The 26,144-nt window shown below is 43.2% G+C and overlaps 1 protein-coding gene across 1 annotated transcript in view; it reads left to right on the top strand.

The window, feature by feature from the left end:
- Positions 1-26,144, top strand: part of SETD3 (SET domain containing 3) — a 49,323-nt gene that overhangs the window by 20,964 nt on the left and 2,215 nt on the right. The window contains exons 6-11 of the mRNA XM_015565831.1: positions 14,811-14,869; positions 15,706-15,820; positions 20,452-20,526; positions 21,516-21,682; positions 22,513-22,598; positions 25,630-25,790. Of these exons, the coding sequence (XP_015421317.1) occupies positions 14,811-14,869; positions 15,706-15,820; positions 20,452-20,526; positions 21,516-21,682; positions 22,513-22,598; positions 25,630-25,790 (663 nt within the window). The remainder of the gene's footprint in view (positions 1-14,810; positions 14,870-15,705; positions 15,821-20,451; positions 20,527-21,515; positions 21,683-22,512; positions 22,599-25,629; positions 25,791-26,144) is intronic.

Raw genomic sequence — 26,144 nt, 5'->3', positions numbered from 1 at the left:
GGATTTGCTTAGGAAGTTTTCAATATTCAGTATTTTTGGAAGTGTCAATGAAGTACTGATGGGGCGGTCATAATAATTTGGCCACTCATGTTCAAATATATCCCACGTTCAAAGGCTGTTAAATCACATTGTTTATCCATATCTTCAGAAAAAAACCACTTGTGTTGTGGTAAACAACCTGCTTCCCTATTCATAATGGTCTGTCCCTCTAGCAACTTCAGCGTGAAATTATAGCTAATTTGCCTACAAACGTCAGGTGGTCATAGTAATCTGGCCACTCAGAGTGTATGTGTGTGTGTGTGTGTTTAAAAAAATACATGTCTCTAATTTGGGGTACCACAAGTCCCCCTTTCTCTGCATTCGTGTTATGCACTGTAAAGAGTGCAGATTTGGAGTAAGGACACAGTTTTGAGTTAAGCTCTGCCTTTAAATAACCTAAACGATGGCAGGTCACTTCGCCTCACTTTTCCTACCCGGTAATGGAGGTGCCAGGCAGTGCCCTATGTTGGTACTGGACAAAGTAAATGTGAAGTGTAAGAGCACTTTGTGAAGCACGGATCTTCACATACATTAAGGTGCCAGCTTTGTGGGCACACCCAACTAAAAACATTCCACTGTGATAGGTGTTATACAGAGACAGCACTTGGGGTGGTTAGGTGAATGGTCTCTGAAACGCCTCCACTGCTAGCTGGGCCTGGAGCAGTTTCTTCTGGGCCCTTGTGCTTTATCTGGAAAATAAAGCTACTGGGAGAGACTCTTGATCTTTTTTTTTTTTGAGTGAAATTATTTTTTAAGTTATAATTCATACAATACAAAATATTAGAAAATACACAGTAATTTAAGGAGGAAAATGAAAGTTTTATTTATTTGATTTGGCTGGGTGATAGTAGCACCCATCTTCTAGGGTTCCTGTGAGGTTGGAATTCATTGATATCTACCGAGGGCATTTTATGTGCCTCGAACTAGGTACTCAAATGTTAATTATTATTTTTATTGCTATGGTTAGAGTTGATTTGGATAATAGTGAAATTCAGGTACTGCTCGCTGAGTCAGATCCTCTTCTGCGCAAACTGACCAGCACTGTGAAAAGAGGTGTGATGAGTTCCTAAAGTAGGTGTTTGGGTCATCAGCATTAGGATTTGAGTGGGGCTGATGGGTCACAGAGGATCTGCTGTGGGAAAGAAAGATGCACAGCATTTACCTGCCCCTTCCCTGCTCAGCAGATCTGGAAGTAACTGTTCATTAATGAATCACCTGCTTCATTTCACTCATTTCTTTAACGGCCATCTTGAGCTCCTGCACAGCTAAGAGCAGACTTCCTCCACTTTGGTTTCCCCAGCTCCTCCCTGATGTCCTTGGTGTAGAATAATGTTTGCTGAGTAAATGGTCCTTATTGGCAGGGCAGGTCCAAAACTGGAGGGGAGAGATCCTGGCAAACAGGTCTGTGGCTGGAGTCTTGGCCCTCCTGGGAGAGACTCTCTTGACCTTTTTTTTTTTTTGAGTAAAATTATTTTTTAAGTTATAATCCATATAATACAAAATATTAGAAAATATACAGTAATTTAAGGAGGAAAATGAAAGTTTTATTTATTTGATTTGGCTGGGTTTAGGTGACTTAGAAACTCAGTGGGAAGCTCTGGACGAAGGTGGGGCCAGAAACCCTAGTGTGAAATTTAGTTTCTCCCAGATTGCATTTTGCCATTGTTAAGTGTGTGTGCAGGGAGGGGTTTAATCAGCAGAGATCTTCACTGTTCTGCTTGATGGCAGCTAGCAGTAAACCCAGTTCCTGGACTCAACTCGAGCATAAGTCACCTGGGAAATGTGTTAAAAATGGTGTTTCCTGGGCTCCACTCTCAGGCCCGGAGGTCTGGACTGAAGGCCTGGATGCAGGACCCAGGGAATAGGTAGCCTCTTGGACTGTAGGGTATTGGAAGAGCAACGTGCATGACATCACAGTCTGGAGAACTTACAGTTTCCTTATGCTTCACAATTTTCATCTGTTTCAAAGAACAGAAACAGGTGTATGGCCTTGAAAAGACCAAAATAAATCCAGAAGCATATAAGGGAGGCTGTGTGGAGGCCTTCAGATTGCCTGCTTTTCATAAGTAACTGAAAGTTGAAGCAACTCAGATGGGTTTCTGTGTTGGATTTGATGCTGCTTAAGATGACCAGTGTAGAAGCAACTGTTCCCAGCGTCTGTATTCAGAGAGCGCGGATCTCAGAAAGCTGTCAGTTTGAGACTGAAATAGAATATTAGTTCTCCAGTGGCCGAGTGAACACTGAATAGAATTCAATCAGGGGCCAAAGGGCCAAGAAAGCTCACCTCAAATAATGACAATCATAAAACAGTGCCCCTCACTCTAAGCAAAGTCTGCTGCCTCTGACTTGAAGAGAATCGAGGTGTTTTGTCTACTTCAGTTTCCTTGGCTTCTCTCCATCCTCCCTGGCGTTTGCCCTTACCTTCACCTGTCCCCTTTTCCTTCGCTTTCCTGTCCTTGTCCAGACCAGCCCTTTCCCCGGGCCCTTGGTAGGGCAGTGCCCACGTGCCTTGGTTCTTGCACCTGCTCCCCCTCCTGTGCATCTTTCTTCCTGCCAATATGTTCCTTTCCTCTTTTCTGAGAGGCAGAAAGGCTCGAAGTTTGCTGGGTGCCTGGGTCCTGGAGTGACGATAACCATGAAACCGAGTCACAGCCAACCCACTGTCAGACCTCAGCAGCCCTCCCCATTCTCCACTCCCTCGTCTTATTTTGATTCATCCTGTGCTTGAGTACTTTCCCGAAAAAAGACCCTCTTCATCATCTTTGTTAACTGACCGGTCTACTAAATTGAAATCCTTTTCCCTAGAAGGACACTAACTTATCAGTGGCCCTCAAGGCAGCAAACCTGTCTTCATTTTACAACTGAAGAGACAGACCAGGTGGGTGGAGGCTGCTCCAGAGCCCTGTCCTGTGCAAGGCATCATCTGCTGCACAGCCCCGGGCCGTACCCTCCTGCTTCGAGCCTCTCCACCCACTGCCTCCCCCCTTCACTGCTCAGCTTCCTAGAAGCAGCCCGCCTTCTGCACTGCCATTTCTGGAGCTCTGTGCGGGGCGCTTTCGACCTCTCATCCCAGCGGTGCCTCCATCAGACAGGAAGCCATGAGAGGGTAGACCCACTGCTGACTTGTTTTCCATTTCCTGGCCCAGCATTTCACTCAGGAATGGGCACTCCATCAATGTTTGGTGAGTGAGTGAGTGAGTGAATGACTGAATGCCACAGAGCAACTCAGGAGCAGTTGAGCATGGTTTAACATGAAGTGCATGGAGGTATTTTGCAGACTGTGTGTGTTAGAAATTCACAGCTCACTGGAGGGCGTATGAAAGTTTGCAGGAAGAGGGGTCTTAAAACTGTCTTAGGGTTTGGTGAAGTGAATCAGTTGGGGGGCATAAATTATTTTAATTTGGAAAGGGATATCAAATGTTCGTTGTGAATATTGGGGGAAACTATTTTACACATCAGGATTTTTCAGGGATAAATAAGATTACTTACAAATTTTGCTACTTTTTTTTTAGGAATTAATAGATGAATAGAAAAAAAACAAAAACAATGGTCATTTTACCGAGCATAAAGTCTTAATTGACAGAGCTAATGATCTCGACAAACCTGTGTTGAAAATGTCACTTTCTATTATGTGCCTGGAAGTGCAGATGGGGAAACAGATTTTTTTCTTTTTGCGTAACTTCATTAAGTGCTTAGGAAGAGTTCTCTTCTGTGTCACCTTCCTCAGCCTGAGGAATTGGAGACTAAATCTAAACTCGGAATGCCACATGTTTCCTATGAAAGAGTTGACAGTTGTCATTTACTAACAGGCCCATGTCCTTCTCACAGTCCCCTTCCTCAGAGTGTCCGGGTGACTGTTAACTCCAAGGTGAGCCAGACATCAACCCGGCCAGAGAGGTGCATCGCTGCGTCTCCCTGACCTGTCTCCTTCCCCTGGGTGTTGTTTCAGTCTCTCTAGCTCCGGCCGCTCCCAGACTCCTCTGTTCCTTCTTCCCTGAGAAAACTAAGAGTGTGTGACATGAACTCCTGTTTCGTGTTGTCTCCCTGGGAAAGAATTCTCCCTGGTAGCTCAGGTGAGCCCTGGCTGTGTCAGGTGCCTGTGACATTGCTCTGTGCTGTCTCTTCATTTCCCTTCATTCCAGACTTTCCTTCTGTCCTGTTTTATCCCCTTGCTTTACAGAACATCCCTGTGCCTTTGAAACAATGTCTTGTCTACCTTCTGTCTTTAACCACGGCTTTTATCAAGGCTATTTCACACTCAGCCTGGCCCCTCCCCACTGCCTTGCCAATGGCAAGCTCTCTGGTGGGTCTGGGGGCCACCATTCACCGATTCCAGGGGCCCTTCCTAACACTCAGCCTTACCCAGCTCATTCTAAGTGTTCCCCAAGTTTCAGGACTTCAGGCTCAGGGTTAGACCTGGTTTTCAAAACCCAGTTCTGAAGTCTTTTCTCATCTGTGACTTAAGTCAAAAAGTTGGATTTCTTGCTTTCTGTTCCTAGTGAACAGTTTAATAAGGGTCTCTTTTATAGGTGGTGCTGAAAAGGTGTGCACTGATTAAATGATTCTCTCATTGACATTGTGTTTCCACACATTGACTATGCCAGCAAAATGGTATTCTTAGACTGTGAGATAGTGTTCCCTCTGATGAAAACGAGAGTGAAATCCATTTCATAACTATTGATCAGTTAGGCATTTAATTAAGAAGCTATAAGGCAAAATGTAATCGTTATGGAAAGGAGTAGTGAGATTCACATTTTCTGACGTACTGCTTGGCCATCACTTGCGGATCTCTCGAGCTGGAAGCCGATGATGCTCAATGCCAGCCCTCGCATTCTGGCCTCCCCTGTCCTCCTCGGTTTCACACCCTATTGACTTTCAAGGTAGACTAACTAACAATGCTTTATAGAAGACTTTTATTTTTTATGTTTTCCTTAGTAATTTTAATATTATTGGGAAACTAGACAATAAGTATTGATGACATCTTTGTGCCTGCTTTTATTTATTTCTTATTTTTTTACTTTTCTAGGGGGTACAGTAGTGCTGGAAAGAGTTCCGATACCTATTTTAGAGAAATGAAAGAATTTTTTATCAACTGAAGATGAATATAAAATCTTTTTTTTTTTTTAATGAAAAAGAAAGCTCTCAGCTACTCTACCCAAAGGCATGGACATTTTAAATTGCATTTGCTTGGTCAAGTGGCTGTCTTGACTTGCTGTAATAACATTCTGTTTGACTCTAATAAATATAACCCTATAATTCAGTACATCGCAGTTTTAAGGGGATTAGTTTTATCACTAAGGCTAAAATATTTGTTTTATTTATTAAATCTCAGGAAAATATGTTTGAAAGTTCCCTTCGGGAGAAACAGAGGTTATCTAGACTTTTCTGAACAGTAGCTCTTTATTGGCAACTTGATCTTATAACCGAGAAGTGGAGCTACCTCGTGCTCTGGGGCCTCTATACCTTACTCCCCTTCAGGTGGAACATAATTCCGCTCCGCTCACGGTGACCAGAGAAATAGTGTTGGGGATTTTCTCTGATTGGTACCTTTTGAGCACAGTGTAAGCATGGGCAGTAGAGAACAGGAAGGATGAGAAAAGTCCTGAGATGGAGAAGGGACCAGCATGCTCAGGACTGGCTGTCCCCAGACTCTGCCCACAGACGCACTGAACCCAGAGCAGTGTCCCCAGAGTCTGCCAACAGATATGCCTGCGTGGGCCTGGAAGCACTGAACTCAGAGCTGTGTTCTCAGACATGGGTCTCACCCCACCTCCCTGTGACCCGCAGCCGGAAGTGGTGCAGCAGGGACCCAGTTTTGTTATCACTGGGATTTACTCAGAGCGGCTGGTAACAGAGTAGCACATTGTGATGTATGGATATTCCTGCGAAGTGCCTAAGACTGTGGGCACTGGGAGATTTATGCAGCTATGGGAGTCCTCCTGAATTAGGGTTGACTCACTCCATCATAAAATCTCCTCGCTTATCCGAACCTGAGTCTGACATATATGGGTTCTCAGGTTCTGTGTCGCACAGAGCATTTAAGGGTCCAAGGTTCATTTCCTGAACAACATTGACAACTGGGAGAGTTGAAAGTAGCAGAAAGATGTCAGAACTTGGAGATAATGCTGCTTTTATGATTGATAAAGCTGTGGGGTGTCTCAGAGGCTGTTCAGAAATATCACGAAAGTGATAGGAATTCCAGATAATAGAATATAGGAGCTTGTTGGGACAACAGTGTGACACAATTCTAGTGAAGAAAAGACCAGAAAGTAAATTCCAGATGGGAGTCCTTTCGTTAAACTGGGTGAAGGAAAGGAACAGCTCTGCATGCATTTGGTGTAGACGTGTTTTCTGGGACAGGGTCCTTCCCATCCAGGACGAAGGGAGCTGGGCTAGATGGGCTCCGGTTACATCCTGGTCTGCGATCGTATGACTAGGCAGGAACTTTTATATGGTGTCCTTTCTGGTGGTTTGGCAAGTAATAGATTTAGCCTTAGTTTTGCTAATATTGTCTGCCTCTAAGCTTTATAATGTCCTTTCAAATAAATTTACGCTGAATTTTAAATGAGAGCAATATTTACCAACCATTTTTCTAGAATTTCACACACACAAAGAATGTATTTACCATATCAAAACTTATGCTTTATTTATAAAAGTAGGATAACTAATAATCCTTTGCTTCAAACTTCAAAAATGCAATGCCTACCTAGGTCCTTATCCCAGCCCCATCATTTATTAGCTGGGTAACCTTGGACATGCCATTAACTTCTGTGCCCTTTGGTTTCCTCATCAATACAAGGGGCCCAGTGACTGCCCAATTCATAGGAATCAGGGTGATTTAGTTATACAGTCCACATAAAGTTCTCAAAATTGAGTTCTTACAGAGTGCTTAACAGATGGCACTACCCCTCCTTCCCCTCTCATTATCTCTCTCTCTCTCTCTCTCTCTCTCTCTCTCTCTCTCTCTCTCTCTCTCTCTTACTCTCCTGGAGATCCAGAGAGCTTTCCCATGCACCGAGCCCTGGCAGTTCCTCTCTTGGGACAAGGGTTTATATGCATGCTCTCCTCTCAATGACCGGTAACTCTGATCACACTAGCTTGAATAATTTAACCAGAGTCCAAACAAAGTCTTCATCCTGAGTCACTGAAAGCTAAAATTGTTAGAGCAAAAAAGAAATACCATGAAGCCAATAGTAATAAATTCTTGCTTGCTTTTTTGATACAAATATGTTCTTCTAAAACAGTAACTGCCTTAGCCATTCTGTTTATTTCTAGTTTCGTTAATAAGTTGGAGGGGTTGCAAGAATGTGTACCTTGTGAATAAGCATTGATCACGTGGTGGGAACTGTCCACAATCTTCACGGAGCAAAGGAGAGGTTTGAATCCTTGTGATTTAGAATCCTTAAGTTTCTCAGCAGATGGAGATATTTTGAGGGGGAGCATGTCAAATGCAAAAAAAATAGAGGACTTAAGACTTAGAAGATAGAAGTTGCTTGTCTGGCCCCCTTTTCAGATGAGGAAACCGAGGCACAGTGTTGGGTGATCTGAAAGTGAGGGGCTAGCCTTTTCACAGGTGTGCACTCTGCTGGGTGAGCTGGAGTGTGGTGAGGAAAATGGTGACTGCTTGGTACCAAGGACTGGGCATGTTGCTCCTCATTGGATTCTTAAAATAGAGTAGTGCTTTGTTTTTTTTTGTTAATCCTCACTTGAGGACATTTTTCCCTTTTTTTTTTTTAGATTTAGAGTGGAGGAGGAGAGACAGAGAGAGAAAAGCATTCAGTGTGAGAGAGACACATCAATTGGTTGCCTCCCACATGGGGATCGAGCCTGCAACCGAGGTACATGCCCTTGACCAGAATTGAACCCGTAACCCTTCAGTCTGCAGGCTGATGATCTATTCACTGTGCCAAACCTGCTAGGGCGAGTAGAGCTTACTTTAAATAAATGTACTGAAAGATATATTGGGGTAAAGGGGAAGAGAGAGAGAGAAAGAAAAGATTCTCTGACCCCTAGGCAAGTGGGAAAGTATTCTGTTCATTAGAGACGGAAGCACGAAGAAAAGGACCAAAAACTATTTCTGGGGAAGCCTGTGGGCAGTCTCTCTGCCAGGGGTGCCCAAGTGGGCAGAGCTCTTGATGGGGATATGGAACCAGATTACCTGGGTTGTGATTGGATTACCTGGTCCTCCCTCTCATTGCCTTTGGAGTCATGGTGGTGTGGAAAGTTGTCACTTCTTTATTCTTATCATTCTGGCCATATCCAGAGAGAGGAAATCCGTCCACCAGGTGGCAGCTCTCCTCCACCACAGGGAGCAGGTCAGGGGAAGTGTACTTCTTTTCTTACTTGGATGCCTCTGCACACGAGGCATTAGGAATTTCCTGGTGGTCAAAAAAGATGTGGGCCTTGCCTCACTGAGCATACCTACTGTGGGGAAGAAACATTAATGGAATGTGCGGACGCACACACGCACGCACACACAAGCTGAGGCCAGCCTGGGAAAGAAGGGCCCAGGGCTGGGAGGACATGGAGCAGAGTAACTGGATGGCTGGAGAAGGTGGCCCCGAAGAGGGGGATCTGGGTAGCCTCTTGCATCAACTGTTTTTTAAGTCACTTACCTGGCTGCCCCGATGTCATAGCCCTAGAGGATGTTCACCTGTCTGTCCACCTGTCACATGGCACCTAGCAGAGTGCTTTCCACTTCAGAGAGAGTCAGATAATAAAACAGTTGTTGGATGAATGAATTTCTAGTCCTAACCTATCTTCAACTTTTTTCTGAGACAGTAAATATTATTGAATGAGTAAAGAATTGACAGTCAAAATGTTGATTGATTATGCCTCAGTTTGGCTGATGGTCCATCTTCAGGGTGTACCAACAGTAACCAGTCGAGTTTTGAAAGTACATAAATTTCCATTTAATTTAGACTGGATGCAGGCTATAGATTTCAGTGTCTTCCCATGAAAACAATTCTTTCGTCTTAAAGTAATTTTATACATTTATTGAACCATGTTGATATTTCTCCACTAATCTCATTTTCTTAGTTAAAAACTTTTTATTATTAAGTAATACACACTTGTTATAGAAAAATTATATATATAAGTGAAAAGCAAACAATTTAAATGTGATGTGTATCGATGTATTTATTTGATTATTTTCAGTGAATTCAAAGAAATTTATGATGGAAAATTCCCTGAAGAGTTAGATGTAATCTGTGTTTAAATATAAAAGTCTTAAAAATTGATTTTTCCTCTCAAGAGCCAAATTCATGAACCATGCTTTGATTCTGATTTACGGTCATCAAAACTAAATTCTAGATTCAATAGATATTTTCAATTTGTCATTATGTTAAACTGTGTTACATCCACTTGGAGAGTGAAATATGAGCAAAGGGCTGGTTGACCTAGAAACGTGCTGCCTGCCTTACACACTGCTTCTGTCAGCTGCATTGGGGGCCCAGCGTTTCAGGGCACATTTTCCTTCTGCCCCCCGTTATTTCTGCCTTTGCTCTGTTTTTCCTGCCTGCCATCTTTGGGTCTCCTGTCGGCCGTCAGCTTTCTTCCTTCCATTTCCCATCTCCCACTTCTCCTCAGTCAGCTTCTTGTAGGGAAGTACCTCCTGCTCATCCCTGAGCCCTTCCTCTGTGGGTGGTGCGATCCAGGCCTTCACGGTGGCTCCGTGGAGCTACCTGGGGCCCCTTGCCCTCTCCCCACTTTGCAAAGAACCTAACATTTGCTGAGACACCAGATCTACTCTGTGCTTTGGGGAGGGTGCCACTGGGCTGTCCTATGGAGGAATTTCTCCTGGCATTGAAAGCACCAAAGATGTCTTGGTTATGTGAGATGGGGTCACATTTCCAAAACTTATAACTGCACCCTCACAGAAAAAGTCTGAGGTCTGTTACTGATTGTATCCTTACAGAAAAAAGAAGTGGAACCATCACTAGAGTTAGGTGTACCTGTCCACAGCTAGTTAACCCAGCCGTTCCTTTTAACGTATGCTTAAGAAGTGAGGCCAAATATAGTCTTAGACATGGTTTAGTTAGAACATTTTAATTGCATACTGTTATGTTTTTTTGTCAGACAAACTAGGTACAGTTTTGTCATTCTGATACTACAGAGCCATTACTGAGTCACTGAACTACTGTATATAGTGTTGAAATTAACAATTGATTATATATTATAGCAGGCTATAAATTCTTTTAAATACAGTGTTTAGGAGTCATTTTTATGAACTGAGCCACTTTCCTTTTAGTATATTTAAATGCCTCATTGAGGGTGATTATTAAATGTATTCAACTTGGTTTCCCTATAAGACTCAGTCTAGGTAGAAATGAGTGAGTATTCGATGAGAAGTGTGTGTATCTTAGAGGCTGGTTATGTATTCTAATCCTTTTTACCCCTTCCCCTTAGAGAATTTTGAAGCTTTCTTTAGGTTAAATGTGTTTCTTTTGAGAATTATTTTCTGAAATACCTTTATATATTTGTGTGTGTTAATTTTTATTATTCAAAAAATGCTTTTTGTTAGATGCCAAAAACTCAATTTTAACTCAAATGTGTTTTGTTCCTGGTCAGAACAGTTAATGTTTCAAAGCTCTTTCACATCTAGATGTTTCTGAATTAGGATTCACATAATAATGAAATCTGCTTATTTTGGGTTTCCACAGAGGTTTGTTGTCTGAGCTTAAAATAAGACTGCAGCTGATCTGTGTAACACATATTAACTGTTTATTTAGTTTAAGTACATGTCTGTATCTCTCATTTCTGATCAACCTGGAAAATTTGCATGCTGCAGAGCAGCCATCTTCTTCTATACTTTATTAAATATCTGTCAATTATAAATATCAAGGTTTTACATTAATGTCAAGATAGTACATCAAAAATTCATGGAATATGTGACTTTTTCCAAGGGTATTTAATACTTAATGCATTTGTGTCATTTTTCTTTCCAGAGATATTGACAGGTTTTATTAAGTGTTTGTTAGGGAGATTTCATTTTTATCAAGGGACTATGAAGAGAAGCTGCATGCTAAATCAATTTTTTAAAGCCAGAATATTGTTCATTTTTTCATCTTCAAACTCTTGTAATCCATAGGTTTTATGTAAATTTCTTCTTGGTTTATTTTTGTTTTATGTGAGTGATAGTTCAAGACAGAACTTTAATAAGGATCAAATATGCTGACTGTAGTGCTTTTTAATTTCCTTAAGCATAGCTACCAGACCCATGCAATATGGTAAATTCTTCAAAATGTCATACTTACATATTTAGCAATATTACTTCTTTTTATTGAAGCCAAACAAATGATTTTAGATATTAATCTTTCCCAAACATAGTGATTATTTTGTACTAGGTACAATATTACTGTGCCTCGTCTGCATCCCTCCTAGAGAAGGGTGTGGGGAGGGCTTTGCAGTGGCGCCTGGCTGGGCATAGAAAATGAGGGACCTCTTTTCAAAGCGAACACTATAGGGCTTCAAGTCTGATTATGAGCTATGGCAATTGTTAATTTCTCCAAGTGCAAATATTTATAATGCTCAAGAAAGTGAAAATGCCAATCGCTTAAAAAGCTGCAGACAATCCATGGCTAGTTTCTCATCCTGCACGTGAGGAGTGGAGGGGATTTGCTGTGGCAGACCCCATGATCTCTCCTTCATTGGTGCCTCTGCCGGCCAGACACCCCCCTTTGCATCCCTCCTCTGTATATTCTAGCTGTCCAGCTAACTGGCCACGAAGAGGAAGTTTTCTGTTTTAATTTATATGTTTATTTTTGAAGTACAGGTTAATATCTTCTACTGGAGAGGGTATGTCATAATAAACAAAATCCTTACAGGATTTTGCTCTAGAAAGTCAGGAATACTCAGTTATCCTTCCTTTAAAGTATGAGCTTAAATACTAGCATCTATGAACATTTTAGGAACTTTCAGGTTAAGATGACAGTTTTTACAAGATATATTTTTAAACTTTAACTTGGTCTTCCACAGGCTTGGTTTCTAAGCAACAACAACAACAGTATCATTCTGTCCAGTGTTTTAAAAAATATCACTGTCCAGAGCTTCAACAAAGAGTGTTTGGAATAGACATTTTTCTTGTTCATTTTTTCAGGATATGTGAAAATATTTCTTTTTGGAGCTAATTTTTTTTTCTTTTTTCTTTTGTAGCTAAATGTTTTTCATATGCAGATCATTTCTAATCTTTAAATGTTTAAAGATCCTTGTAAAACTATTACATAATAATTTTAAGAGGTAGAGCAGGTGTTTTTGGAAACAGATTTGCTGGAGTAAAGCTGAAGCCTCGCCATGCTAGATAAACCTTGCCCTGGCGTGACTATCTCCTGTCCACCCTGACACCGGTAGGTGGCGATCGTGCCACAGTAGTGAGAGCCCTGGTGAAGTGGGAGTGATTTGCCTTTCTCTTCTTGCCTTTCTCCGTCCTGTCACATTTTGCTTCAGTGTAACTGTTAGGTGCATGCGTCTGTGGCGGGTAGCTTTTCCGACCAGAATTATGTGCAGTAGGCACACTGTATTTTTTTAAGCAGATAAGAACAGCTATTTCTGACAGATTCTGAAGATATTACATAACCCCACAGCCAAAATATTCTTAATCTGAAGAAAGCATTTGTGCATTTTTCTTGAGTTTTCTTTACAACTTCATCAGGACTGTGAGCATGAACTTATATTTTTGGTAAGAAATGGACACAAAGGAAGGGGAGTGCTTGGACAGTCAATGCTGTGTCTTTTTCATCCTTAAGGAGGTTGCTGTCATTTGAATTGTTCCTGTATTGTCCGAAGCTATTTAAGATGTTCCAGTGTCGAGTGTCGGAAGATTCTTTTTCAAGTCGTTTTGACAGCCAAGCATTCCAGTTTTGAGAATTTTCATTTTTTCTCCTATTTAATAAGTTGAACTTTTGGGGAGAGGCGATCAAATTTTTGAATACTTAAGGGATTTAGCATTGGAATTTACCAACTTTCAAAATACCATAGTGCATTCCACAGTTTAAGTGAATTAAAATATTTTAAAGTAAGAAAAGCAACAATGCTTTCCCACCTCCTGGAGTTTGAAAAGAGATGGGATGTGCCGGGGATGGGAGGTTTTATTTCATTGTACGCCAAGGGAAATGTTAGCCACAGAATTTCTGAGGTTTTCTACGGTACGGTTAATCATCACATCAGTTTTGGAAAGAGGGACAGTTCTCTTGCTGAATTTGTACTTGTATGAGGAAAAACCTGAGCGCTCTTGTGATTCGGTTTTGTAATTCAGTGGAATGCATCTTCCAGACTCAGGACATAGCCATGCTTGTTGTTTGTTGCAAGAAGAGGAAGTAAGAAGCGCCGATCCGTCTCTTAGGTTCGTTCTCCCACCTTAGTTGATTGACCATGGCATCGATCTTTTTAATCCCAAAGATAGGCTTTCCTGGTATTCCTAGAGGAGCTAGAAAATGCCCAGGGCAGCACGTTATTTTATGTATTGACTTAAAACTTTTTCTTTAATTTTATTTTTATTACAACACTTAAAAACTACGTGACTATTTTTATATGTTGACTTTCCTTCCAAAGGGTTAAAACTGGGCTAGGGATTAGAGGGGAGCAGTGGGCACCTGGGAGCTAACACCCAATTGGCAGCCTTTTGTAATATATAATTTGCCTAAAATTGCGCACTGAGCACAAGCTTTTGTTTTCTAATTGATTTACGGTTTGAGCCACTTTTACCTCATCCCCTACTGTCCTGCATACGGTGCCAGCGAGTACATTACAGTGAGCGATGATAAATTACTGTGCACTTGTGATGCTAATGCGTCAAGAGTAAAAACTGTGTGCTACATGGAGCTTCATGCATTAACAGTGGTGCAGGCACAGAACGGCAGAATTTCATTTGTATCTCAGAAATCACCATTTGTTCATTTGATCACTTACTGCAATCTGTCTATCAGACTGTAATTGAAACTGAAGATTAAAATGATACTGTTACAGCTTTTAATTCCTTAATTGAGAGAAAGTTTTTAAGTGCTTGCGAGGTCTAAGGTGCGGGGGAGGGGAGTGTTGTGAAGAGAGAATATGAAACGTATAAAATTTTCTCGTAAGTGTGAAGTTTTGGATATTTTTACCAAATGTTCTTTTGTCCAGAAAAATAAGTAGTATAATTAAAATCTCTATTTTTCAAAAAATCTGTTTGTAAAATTTATTTTGTAATTTCACAAAACTGTATTTTTCCTGATTTTTTTGTCCTGGAGCCACATTTACCATGTAGATGATTCATTTGCACATAACACGTTGATTCCCATCCAAATGATTTAAGTCAGAGATAAATGAAAGAACTTTCCATTTATTAGAGTGCCTTTAATTGTCCCTTTTATTGATGTAAGGGGAGATTTGAAATCTAGACATAAGGGCTGCGCAGCACATTATGGCACAAGACACAAAGGAAGTCTGCACGGATGGACACTGGACTTGGTGGGCTCCAGGTTTCTGTCGAGTGGGCGTGCCTACCTTTTGTGAAGTCAGTCCACCTTAAATTTTATTTTTGTGCCATGTCCATGGGTTCTAGTATGGAAAGAGGAAAAAGCAGATTTATGGCGGCTGCTGGGCACAACAAATTAAGTTGACAGTGATGTATGAGAGCATAATAGCATGATGATCCCTCAGCAGCGGCTGGACGCCTCCTGCTTCATTTGGCTCTTGTTAGGATCTGTTAGGCAGCTAAATAATGAAATTCTGCTGACTGATTTCTCTTTTCCCTCTTTCTCTTCTCACCTCTGCTTTCTAAAACTTCTAATTCCCAGACCCATCCTCATGCCAACAAACTGCCCTTGAAGGATTCTTTCACTTATGAGGACTACAGGTTGGTATGGTGCGTGCGTGTGTGTGTGTGTGTGTGTGTGTGTGTGTGTGTGTGTGTGTTGGGGGGTGGTTTCTAAGTGAATCTGGGCTCTTGGAAGTGAGAAATGCTTCAGCAAGAAGTGACCTGTGTGGCCATTTAAAACCTCAAGACAGAGACAGTCTTTCAGAAGTTATAATGACAGCTGGGACCGGTGTCAGCATTTTAATAGCTGAGGAGAAATTGCCGTTCACCTGTAATGGTGGGGAAGTAGTTGAGGCAGCCAAGTGATAACTTGGGGTGGTCGTGAGAATTCTTTTCTTTTAAAAAGACTGTTTTAGTGTAAAGCTTTCGTCTTCATTTAGAACATAAGATTTAATTCACTGCACAATATAATAAAAACTAGCCCTCCACATATTGTAGCATTTTTAAAGGATTTCTGATCAGAAAGGAGTTATATTGTTTGCTTTTCACTGAGGCTTAAAATAGGTACAGACTCAGCATTGGGTAAAAGAGGGTGAGGTTCGTCTTGACAGAGAAGACCCAGGGCCGGGAGAACTCTGTTCTGGGCCCTCCTCCAGAGTCTTCTTCCAGGCCTCGGGCTTGGCGGGAACCTTCTCCCTTAGTGGCTCACTCCCGGATTCCCTGTGGCTCCTTTTCCTTCCACCTCTCCCTTCCTGCTCTCAGCCCGAGGTCTAATTTAAATGCTGTTGAGGAAGCGCACCCACCACCTTTGGTGCTTAGGGAAAGCTTTACAGATATATGAGCAGTCAGACAAATCTCAGCTTCTGGTCAAGTTACTACTGGGATGGGCTTTCACGTGTCCTGACTCTAATGCACCTTTTCTCTGCTTGGTACAGGTGGGCAGTCTCTTCTGTGATGACGCGACAAAACCAGATTCCCACGGAGGACGGTTCCCGGGTGACCCTGGCTCTCATTCCTCTGTGGGACATGTGCAATCACACCAATGGCCTGGTAATGACCTCCGCGGTGTTGTGCTTAATCAGGGAAGCCATTGTGGTTAAACTTGAAAGTGGGCATTCCTCCTACAAACCATTTTCTCCCCTGATTGTCTCCTCCAAAGGGAGCAAACACCCCTCCCGCCGCCCACAAACGGAGGCCGGTATTTTTCTCTCCTTGTGTTTACTTAATCCCGAAAACCAACCGGGAACTTGAATCTTACATCACTTTTGAAAGCCGCAGTGAACTGCATTTATTTGTGAAGCCATAATTCCAGCCTAAACATTAATTTTCTTATGTTATTGAACCACAGACTAAACCAAGTTTCTGTCTTCTTATTCTTTTTAAAATACCGATTTATTGAAAAACCTTCCTTCCTTGTTTTCCTTTTATGTTCCTTGTTTTCTTCCTTTGCTGACTGTACTCCAGTTAGGTACGGTTCTGTGGTTCCTTCCTGCCCCTCCCTTCAGCTGACACACTGACACATCCTTGGCCCCAATTATTAACCTGCTTTTGTTTGGGAGCCGATACTGGATTCCTGGTGCTGGGGTGGGAGGGGGTGTACTTGGCCATGGGCCTTGACTGCAGGACTCATTTGGCATCACCAGACTGGGGAGTGCTGGGTAGGAGACGTGAAGAAAACAGAAATTTTATGATTGTTAATTACGATGCACAAAAGGAGGAAGCTGCTCTGTGCTTCTCAGCATTCTCTGGATTCCAAGTAACAGCGAAGTTGATGGCCCTCTGTGCTGAGATGGGTGTCTGAGAAAGAGATCCTGATATTAGTGCATCGGAATATGATCAACTTCAGAATAGCTTGCATTTTTAAGCCTTATACTGGTATACTGGTTTGGTTAATTTTTTTCAATGTCAGCTTTATTAGCAGTATTATAAATAGAATGGAAAAATGCTATAAATGAATATTTCACATTTAATTCCACAAAATAGTGAGCACATGTGTAAAATCGCATACCCTCCTGCTGACCTGGGAAATGTCTAGCAACAAGTACACTCTGAAATTGTAGCGAAGTAGTCCCACCTTTATACTTACATTTTTGCCTTAATTTATATATACGTAACATAATTAGCCATTTTAAGGAATAGTAGCATGTTTTACCATTTATTTTCATTAATGAATATTTTACATTCTTTGTTCTGTATTTACTTTCCCTTCAGAGCTGTTTTAAACTGATCATAAGACTGAAGTTTTAATATTTTCAGATAGCTTTTAATATTTGACTATAGTATTTTTCTTTCTTTTCTTTTTTTTCTTTTTTTTTGATTAGATCATTGGTTCCTGAACTTGATTGATCATTACGGTTTATTTTTTTTTTGTATCTAAAATTTTAAAAGTACACTTTATTGTAAACACACAAAACCAGTTAAACAGTCCAGAAGCTTGTGCTGTGAATGTGGCCCTACCCAGCTGCAAGGCCCCTGCCTGGGGCCTCCCAGGTCACTGGTGCGGGCTTCCTGTGCATCTCCCAACCTTCACTGCCATGTGACCTCTTACACACTCCCATACACACTGGTGTTTTTGTTGCTTTCATGTAAACGGGATTAATTATTCACTTTTTCCTCTAAAAGTAAAGAAAAAAGTTAGATTATCTCAAAACAAAAATAACGAATTGATGACAACTATTCATGCTGTATTTTTTTCTGAATACCGTCTTTAACTCTCCACAGCCCTGGCACAAACACTGTTCACCTTCAGAAGGTTTACCCACCACGTTAGCACTTTCCTGCGGTTAACTTACACCTTTGTGGAGCTGTTCCCATTGTAATTGTACACCTGGTGGGAAATTTCGTCTGGTAGAATTTAAGAATCTATTTTAACACAGCAGAATTGTGTATGCTATGTATTAGCAGTTAATCTCTTTTTAAAAGGTACTTGAAGTTAAGGCTGGCTTTTCAGACAGTAGATATTCTTTTGTGTGTGTCGATCCTGACAGTTGGTGTCTGTCTGTTCTGACTATCATTGAGGGAATAGACAGAAATTTGTAACCCAGCAACGCTGTGTGCTTCCAACAATGTCTCCAAACCTGCTCACGGGAGCAGTGGAAGATCATGTCTGTGCCAGTAAGGAGCATGGGAAGCAAAACGAGATGAAGGCTGGTCACATCTCTCAGCCACAGGCTCTGGTGAACGTGAATGGACTCTGGCCACTCGCAGAAACAAATTCAACAAGTGTATGAGACGTTGTATTAAGCTGTAAGGAATAATATGTCTTTAAGTTCAGCATGACTTGTTCAGAATTCATGAAGCAGCAGGTTTCCTGTCTGGAGATTGTTGAATTTACAGAGAAGCACACTCCTTTGTGGTGCGTAGACCACTGTGTGAGCTCCAGTGGGTACTGCGTTGGAATAATTGGCCCTGACATTTGAATTGTGTGACTGCAGTGAGGGTGCAGGAGCCTTGAAAGTCACGCAGAATTGAGGGAGGCTCTTTTTCAGGGTCTTCCTGTTTGACTATTGAAAAATCTAAAACATTTAGATTCACATGAGCCCAGCTTTTCCCAGTAGCAGAGAAGGCACCCCACTCAACCTGTCCCCACCACACCCCCCCCAACACACAGGCCCAGTCCCCTGTGGTTTCTCAGACACCAGCACGTGCCCACCTCAGGGCCTTTGTACCTGCTATTCCCTCTGCCTGTACCACTGTCCTGGGATGTCTCCAGGACTCCTCACAGCACTCCTCAAGCGAGGCCGTCCCAAGCACCCCGCACAAGATCATCTCACCGCCCCTTCCATAAGCCTCCCTTCCTGTCCTGTTGTCTTCTCGTGTATTTCTGCCCGTTCATTTTTTATGTATTGTGGGCCTTCCCTACTTCCGTGTTCCCCTTCTCCTGTCCCTCCTGCTTCCCCTGACTGCCTTCCTGTCTCTTCATACCCTGTGGCATCCATGTGTGCCCACACTGTCGAGTTCCAGACCTTCAGGGCTGGAGTTGATGGGCAGTTCCTATCCCATACCTTACTATCAAAGTCATGTTTGTGGTCAGAAAAGTGATTTCAATGTTGGGTAGGAACTTCCTGGAGCTCTTCTGCCAGAATACCTGGCTTCGTTTGTTTCTCATGGCTTTCCTGTTTCCTGTTGGTCTCGCAGCATTGTGAAGGATTTCTAGATACTGGTTAAATACCCATTGCTTCGGGAGGTTGAGTTTAAAGTGAGTCACATGGCCTTTGATTCCAGAATACTGTTCCCTAGACTCAAGGTGTTTATATTTTGGACTCAAACTGTTGGTACCTTTATTAGCAAGTAGCACTTGTTTGCCTTGAATTTTGGTTCTCTAAGGGCAAAATGAAGAGTTCAAAAGTAATTAATGAGCCTTTACAGACAGTCTAGGAGACAGGGGTGGGGGAGGGACAGACTCCTAAGAATGCCCTGTTCTTCCGCCTGGGGTTTGTGCGTCAAGGAAGGATTCTCAAAGGCAGTGTCAGGTATTAGGTACAGCGTGCTGAGCCCCCAGACACAGGTGAAGGGGAGCTCCAGCTCTGCCTGGCTCGGCCAGCACGCAGGTAAATGCCTGCTGTGGGTGACGGGGCATCAGCACAGGGGCTCTGGGCCTGCAGAAGGAGGCCGGGGTGGGTCTCGGGAGGAACGGGAGCAGAGGGTAATTCCCAGCACAAGGTTGGCCGGTGTGGCAGGTCAGTGGCATGTAGGAGGCTGAAGGGAGGCCCGGGGCTCCTCGCAAGCTGGCCTTACTCGAGTGTTTGAATGTTCCCCACAGGCGGAGTGGAGGACTGAGAGCTTTAGACTGGAGGGCATCGCTGTGCTGTTGCTCGGGCTGCGGAGGACAGGCCTGGAATTGGGGGCCACTTGGAAGGTTTTGCAAACAAAACCAGGTCAGGCCCTCAGTCAGGCAGGGGCCTGACCCACGAGGAAATACTCCAAGGAAAATTAGAAAACAAAATGCCGCCCCCTGAGGTGGGCAGAGTTCTTTATGACTTGAGTGACCAAGCATGCTAAACGCACGGCCTTGTTGGCATGCGGCCCGCCAGCCGCAGTTTGACATGCTTGGCCTAGGCCTTGGCGTTGCCTGACCCCCCCTTCCAGGGGTTTAGGGGAGATGCGGATTTGGTATTTATTTGTAATGGGCTTAGAAACTCTCACAAGGTAGCTCTCAGCAGAAAGTGAATAGGGTACAACTAAGTTGTTTCTCCTGTGCTTATCTGAACATTTTAATTTCTCTAATTTCAGAGTAAATTATGCCCATAAGTTAGAAATGGGGCTTTTCTTTTTCCCTTATTCTTTCTCTATGGAAAACCAACTTCAGTTTCATAAAAACCAGACATTAGATAGAGACAGTATTTGCAAGTCAATGGAGTTCTCAGGAGCTCCTAAATCCACAGCATTGCCCCTGGGGGTGGGGCTCCAAGGCAGGAACTTTGTAATAAATGGTTTACGTGGTTTTTTTTTTGAGACCAAGTGATAATCTATAGAATATATTTTCCTAAGAGTACGTCTTTCAGGTACAGAATCTTTCATATGAATTTCTGGTATAAATAGTATTAATTTAACCATGGAGTTCTTTGCTCAGCTTTAGAAAGCATGTACAGTGCACCCTTTTGATTCCCTGTGGGGAGCTTTTATTCTCTACTTGCCCCAAAAAGACCCTCCTGAGTGAGAGACCCTTGTTGTCCCCCCAGATCACCACTGGGTACAACCTGGAGGACGACCGCTGTGAATGTGTGGCTCTGCGGGACTTCCGGGCTGGAGAGCAGGTAGGCCGGCTGCCGGGGTGGGGGCGGGCCAGTGGGCACTGAGCTCATGCTGTGTCGGGCAGGAAAAGGGGGACTTCTATTGAGGATTGTTTGGGAGCTCTGTAAACGCATTGTGCTTTGCACCAGACCTTTACATCCACAACAACAACAACAAGATTTAAATGAAATTATTTGCATAGTTGACCTAATATTTATAAAGTTGTCAACTGAAAACAAACTTTGTGTTATGACAGTAGAACAAATTTTTCAGTTTATAAATTTCATTGTTTTGATTTCTTTTTCTGTTGACTAGAACCTTTAAAAGGAGGCTATTTAAGTGGTAAAAACATAGAGGAACCAGGAAGTACAAAATCTATCTTCTTGTACTTGAATCTGTGAATTTCTAATAATGTGGGCAGGATTACACCTTTCACTACGTTTGAGAATAGGCACCTGCAAATAACTTCATTCTATCTACTGGTCGTATGACCAAGCAGGTAGTACAAAAAAACCCAGGACTGGTGTAGACCATTGACGTTCCATTTGAGACAAAATGAAGACTATTTGTCCAACAAAGTACTGATATGCTCTTTGCAGAGACCTGAATAGACCCTCCTGCTAGGTCAGAATTGCTATAGGAATTACTGGCAGACATCACTTTAAGCTCACTCCGTTAGAGTGAGTCTTGTATTGAAAGCAGGGGAGGAGTGTGGTGAATTGTAGAGGGCATTGGTGAATGACGGTCCTACTGTCCCCAGGGGGACAGGATTGTGAGGAAGGCCCTGGCTTCCCTGACAGTTTGGGAAGTTGGGGAAATTGCACCTCTTGCTGCAGCCTCCCCCAGCACAGGTGGTGCACAGTGGAGGAGCCGAGTCAGTCAGAGCTACCGCGTTGCCTTAGTGTACAGTCATGTTAAGTGTACGAGAACTGATCCTTTGCCCTGCTCTGTGTTAAGAATGGATGTTAAGTTTCTTTTATGTCCCTTTATTTTTTTCTTTACTGCATCTCAGATTTACATTTTTTATGGCACTCGGTCAAATGCAGAGTTTGTGATCCACAGTGGTTTTTTCTTTGACAATAATTCACACGACAGAGTGAAAATAAAGCTTGGAGTGAGTAAAAGTGACAGGCTCTACGCGATGAAGGCTGAGGTGTTGGCCCGCGCTGGCATCCCCACGTACGTAGAAAACTGGTCAGCTCTTTCCTGTGCTGCTTGCAATGTTTACTGCTGCATAATGTGTGTTAACAGAACTTCTCTACAGTTTGCCTTAATCCCTGTATCCCTATTACACAGCAAGTTTTCACCATGGAGATGCCTGGTGGCTTCCCAGTGTCTCCGATAAACATAATGGTGTCACTGGGAGCGCTTACAGGCAGTTCCAGGGCCTGTGGCCTGAAATCCTCATTAAGTTAAATAAGTGCTTTGGTATCATTAATGTCTTTCACCTTGAAAAGGTTAATGACCTGGATCATTTTGTTTCATTTAATTCTTTGCCACCATTAGTTTCTGTAATGAAGTCATGATCCTCAGTGATTTCAAGAATTTCTACTTAAATTCTTTAAGATTTTAGTGCATTTGAGTGCAAAATGATAAAGAGGACAAGAATTATGATTCATTAGTTCTCCGGGGAACGGAGGAACCATTCTTAATGAAAATGGATTATCCAGGCTTTTTTTCATTGAACTTGTCAATATTTGATTCATGATTAAAATGTGAACTCAACATAAATTATTGTTAACATTTTTTAGGAACCTCAGGTATGCTTAATTCTCTCGGTGTGTTGTATGCAACCTGTGGTTAGGCTGTTAGATTGTAAGAATTGCCAGCAGAGACGGCCACGCCGTCTTCGTCGGTCAGCGGCCTCCCCTGTGCAAGGGGCCTTCATAGTTGAGGCGAGGAGCTGGACCGACTCATGCCAGCTCCATGCTCCTGAGGACGGCACGGGGATTGCAGCTTCAGGGGCTTCTCTGGGGGCAAGCAGGTCACTGATCTTCCTGTTTCGTCAGGTCCAGTGTGTTCGCCTTGCACTTTATGGAGCCGCCCATCTCTGCCCAGCTGCTGGCTTTTCTCCGAGTATTCTGCATGACCGAAGGTAAGTCCTTTCAGAAAGAAAATGTTCACTTGTCCAAAAATTCATGAAAGTGTAAAGCATTGGGGTTCAGATTAAAGATAAAATTGCTGAAAACTAAAGTACCTTTGGGCAGGAGGTAGGATAGCAACAATGGAGAAAGAAGTTCTACTTTACTCTGTAAATGTTTTATTAAATCCTTGATGTGTTGTCAATATTCATTTGTCATAAAGAATTTCTACCTTGTTGGAAGAAAACTTAAAACATCTTGTATTGTCTAGCTGTGTCGAAAGTTTACATTTGGAAATGGGAGTTGTTGACGTGCTTCTTGCCCAAGATGGCAGTGCTGTTTCCCTCGCCGTGCACTGCTCTCTGTTCCCCAGAGCAGTTAGGGTTTAGTCCACTCTGAAGTCACTGGGCAGCAGTGGCCTACGTGGGCCACAGGGCTTTCTTTGCTAACCAGCTCTGGGTTCTGATCTGAAGTCACCAGCAGGCCTTTTAATTCTGGGTGTCGGGCTAGAGTAAATACCGCTGCAAACAATCTACTTCAGTCACAAAATGTGCTTCCCTCCAACCCCATCCTCAGTCACAGAAAGAGTTAAATATATGTATTGAGAATCTGTTTAGTGTTTGCTTAAAACAGTCTTTTGCGGTTTCTTACTGAGACTTGACTTACTGTGGTGGTTGTTTTTTTTCCCATTTTTTATCTGAAACTGCTGCACATACTCGGGTGTTGAGGCTTCATTTTTAATTGTGTGTATTTGCTGTCCTTGTCAACTCCCTTAAACCCCGTGTGTGCCAAACAGAGCGGTAGGAGGGAGGGAGTGAGAGGGAGCAAGTGAGCTAGTGGCCGTCTAATTGAACCGACAAGTGAGTGTCCTGTCCACAGCTGCCTGAGCACTGGGGCAGGGCATTGGGCAGTGGAGGGGACACCACTGGGCTCGCCCATCCCCAGCTCCCTGACTTCATGTCTGGGTCCCGGAGGAGTGCTGCCTGGCCCAGGCCTTCCCCGGGATGGAGGGAGAGGACACTTAGTCCCAACACAGAGAGGCCATTTAGACACCGACTGCAGGACCCGCCAAGGCGCTGGATGGCACTTGTCCCTCTCGCGCAGCCACGGTGCTGTAGCCTCACCCTCACTCAGGTGAGAGCTTTGGGTAATCTCGTGCTAAGGTAGGGGTTCATCAGTTCTGTTTAATGAACGGAGTAAGGGTTAACTGTGGGCTTTTCTTGCATGTAATACAGGGATACAAAGTTCAGTGTCACAGTTTATATACTGAAGGCATTTATAATGAAGAGGCGATGGCCATGATGACCCACTGCGTGCCCTGAGCGACACTGAGTGTGCCACATACTTTATGTTAATCGCTGTCACCTGGCAAGAGATAGGGGTTCCCACAGGCCTAATGTAGAGATGCCAGTTCACAGGACGGGGGACTTGGCCACTCTGCCAGCAGGTGATGACCCTGACTCAGCTAATTCCAGAGCCCGCACCCAGGCATCCCACATGGCTGCTGTTGGTTTACAAATGACATAATCCACAGAAGAGGTCCCAGTCCCCCAGGGCCTGGAGGAGCCAGGCTAAGGAGCAAGAGCGCCAGCCACCTCGGGTGACCAGATGCTCTCTCCCGTAGCGGCGGGTGAAGCTGAGGAACCCCCTGAGGACAGGGCTGGCTCCAGCATCTGTTAACAGAGGAAAGCCCGGGAAGGCAGCCCACTGCACGAGCCTTGGGTTCATTTCCTGAGTGTTCCCGACCCCTCTCCTGGTGACTGCCTCTTTTCCCCTCGGGTGGGTTTCATCCCTCCAGTAATGCGGACTGAGTGCAGTCTCACTGTTCAAACGGAAGGGGCGGAGAGAGAAGGCCGAGCTCCTCAGCTCGCCCGACAGAGGTGTAGCACCGGCCGGTCACGGACAAACACGAAAACAGTAACCTCAGCATTGGGGGCTTCCAAAACAACCACTAAGGGAACATTTTAAAACTTTTCATTACTTTATAAAAGAATATAAACTGAAGGATCAAAGATCTAAAAACCCAAGTGTTCTCAATCTTTTACTGATAAAGGTGACTTAATGAATTTCTTTTTTGAACATTACCATCTATCTTGTTTAAAAAGAGGAACTACTTGAATCATTTTAGATTGGATATGATTTTTTTTTTTCATTTCTCTCTAGTCATAGACAGTTTGTCATGTCAAGACAATTGATGTATCCTTGGAGTTACTCTAATACTGACAAAAGTTTGGTTTGCTGGCAACAGAAGTCCTTGCATTTGAATTGTAAACAGTGACAGCTGTGGGGCATTTTGCTCTGAAAGAGATCCTGTCTTATAATTGCATAAGGAGCTGGTGGGTTTCTTGAGCATGAATAGGACAGCGTGTTTTGGTCTTTTGAAGATAATGTGCCAAGAGAGAAGCTGCTCAGAGCAGTTGCTGAGTCCTTCCTCTTAAATGTAGTTGAAGGAAACTGAGATGTTCACTTGCGTTTATTTGTAATTGTTAAATTCCCAACAAGTGGACATCCGCACGTTTTTCATTAGCTAGCTTTTTCTAGCCCATTTTCTTTTTTTTCTCAGTTGTGGCTTACTTGTTGTAAGTTGGGCTAAATAGCATGGCCAGGTCAGCTATTGGAATAGCCCTGATCAGATATAATTTAGAAGGCTCTCCACGTGTTCTGCTGTTGTTTGTTTTCACTCTTTACATTGTTCACCTAAATGTCTTTTTGACCCGGTTGGTGTGACGGAGCTCATGGCTTGTAGGAAGGGTGTTGTCCAAATGCCGTTGTAGATTGTCTTTTAAAACTATCTCATAAGACTGCCTAAAGCTCTCAGTGTCCCTCCGAAACACTGTGAAGATGGAGGCTTCCTGGGGACCCAGCTGGAAGCCCTCCCCTTGTTTTTCTGCCCGACACTCAGCTCCCACTCACTCTGGTGAGTCTAGGAAGGCCTGGCTGAGAGTGGCAGGAAAGCGACGTGTTTGGAGAAGCTGTAAGGTGGATTGCTTGTTTAAATGAGGAGTGCTGCTTCTGCTAACAGATGGCTGTTTGTACTTCTTGTAGAAGAACTGAAGGACCATTTGCTAGGAGATAATGCTATCGACAAAATCTTCACCTTGGGTAACTCTGAGTATCCTGTGAGCTGGGACAACGAGGTTAAACTCTGGACATTTCTTGAAGATCGAGCCTCGCTTCTTTTAAAAACATACAAGACAACCAGTGAGGTAACTTGACTGAGTGAGGATTTGAGCTTTGTCATGTTTTAAAGATGCTTAATAAGAGACTCCTTCCTACATGTAAATGGCTATAATTCTTTTTTCCTATTTAACACGTTTACACTTACTAAAAGGATCATATTGAGGCATTGTCGATTAGAAGACAATGTTTACATGGTTTGATACTTCTCTGTGATTTCTACTTTACATGATACAACAGCTAAAAGCTCTCATCTGTGCTTTTGAGTTGGCCATTGAGGCACTAACTCGAAGTGCTTCTCATTCACTCATTCACCTATTCATCCATTCAGCCAAGGGCAAGCCCTGGGCTCATTCCTGCACAAGACCAGACAGAGAACCTTT

This window comes from Myotis davidii, unplaced genomic scaffold (genome assembly GCF_000327345.1).
Source record: "Myotis davidii unplaced genomic scaffold, ASM32734v1 scaffold60, whole genome shotgun sequence".
NCBI classification, from domain to species: domain Eukaryota; kingdom Metazoa; phylum Chordata; class Mammalia; order Chiroptera; family Vespertilionidae; genus Myotis; species Myotis davidii.
The sequence above is the reverse complement of the archived record's forward strand: the minus strand, read 5'-3'. Positions and strand labels throughout refer to the sequence as shown.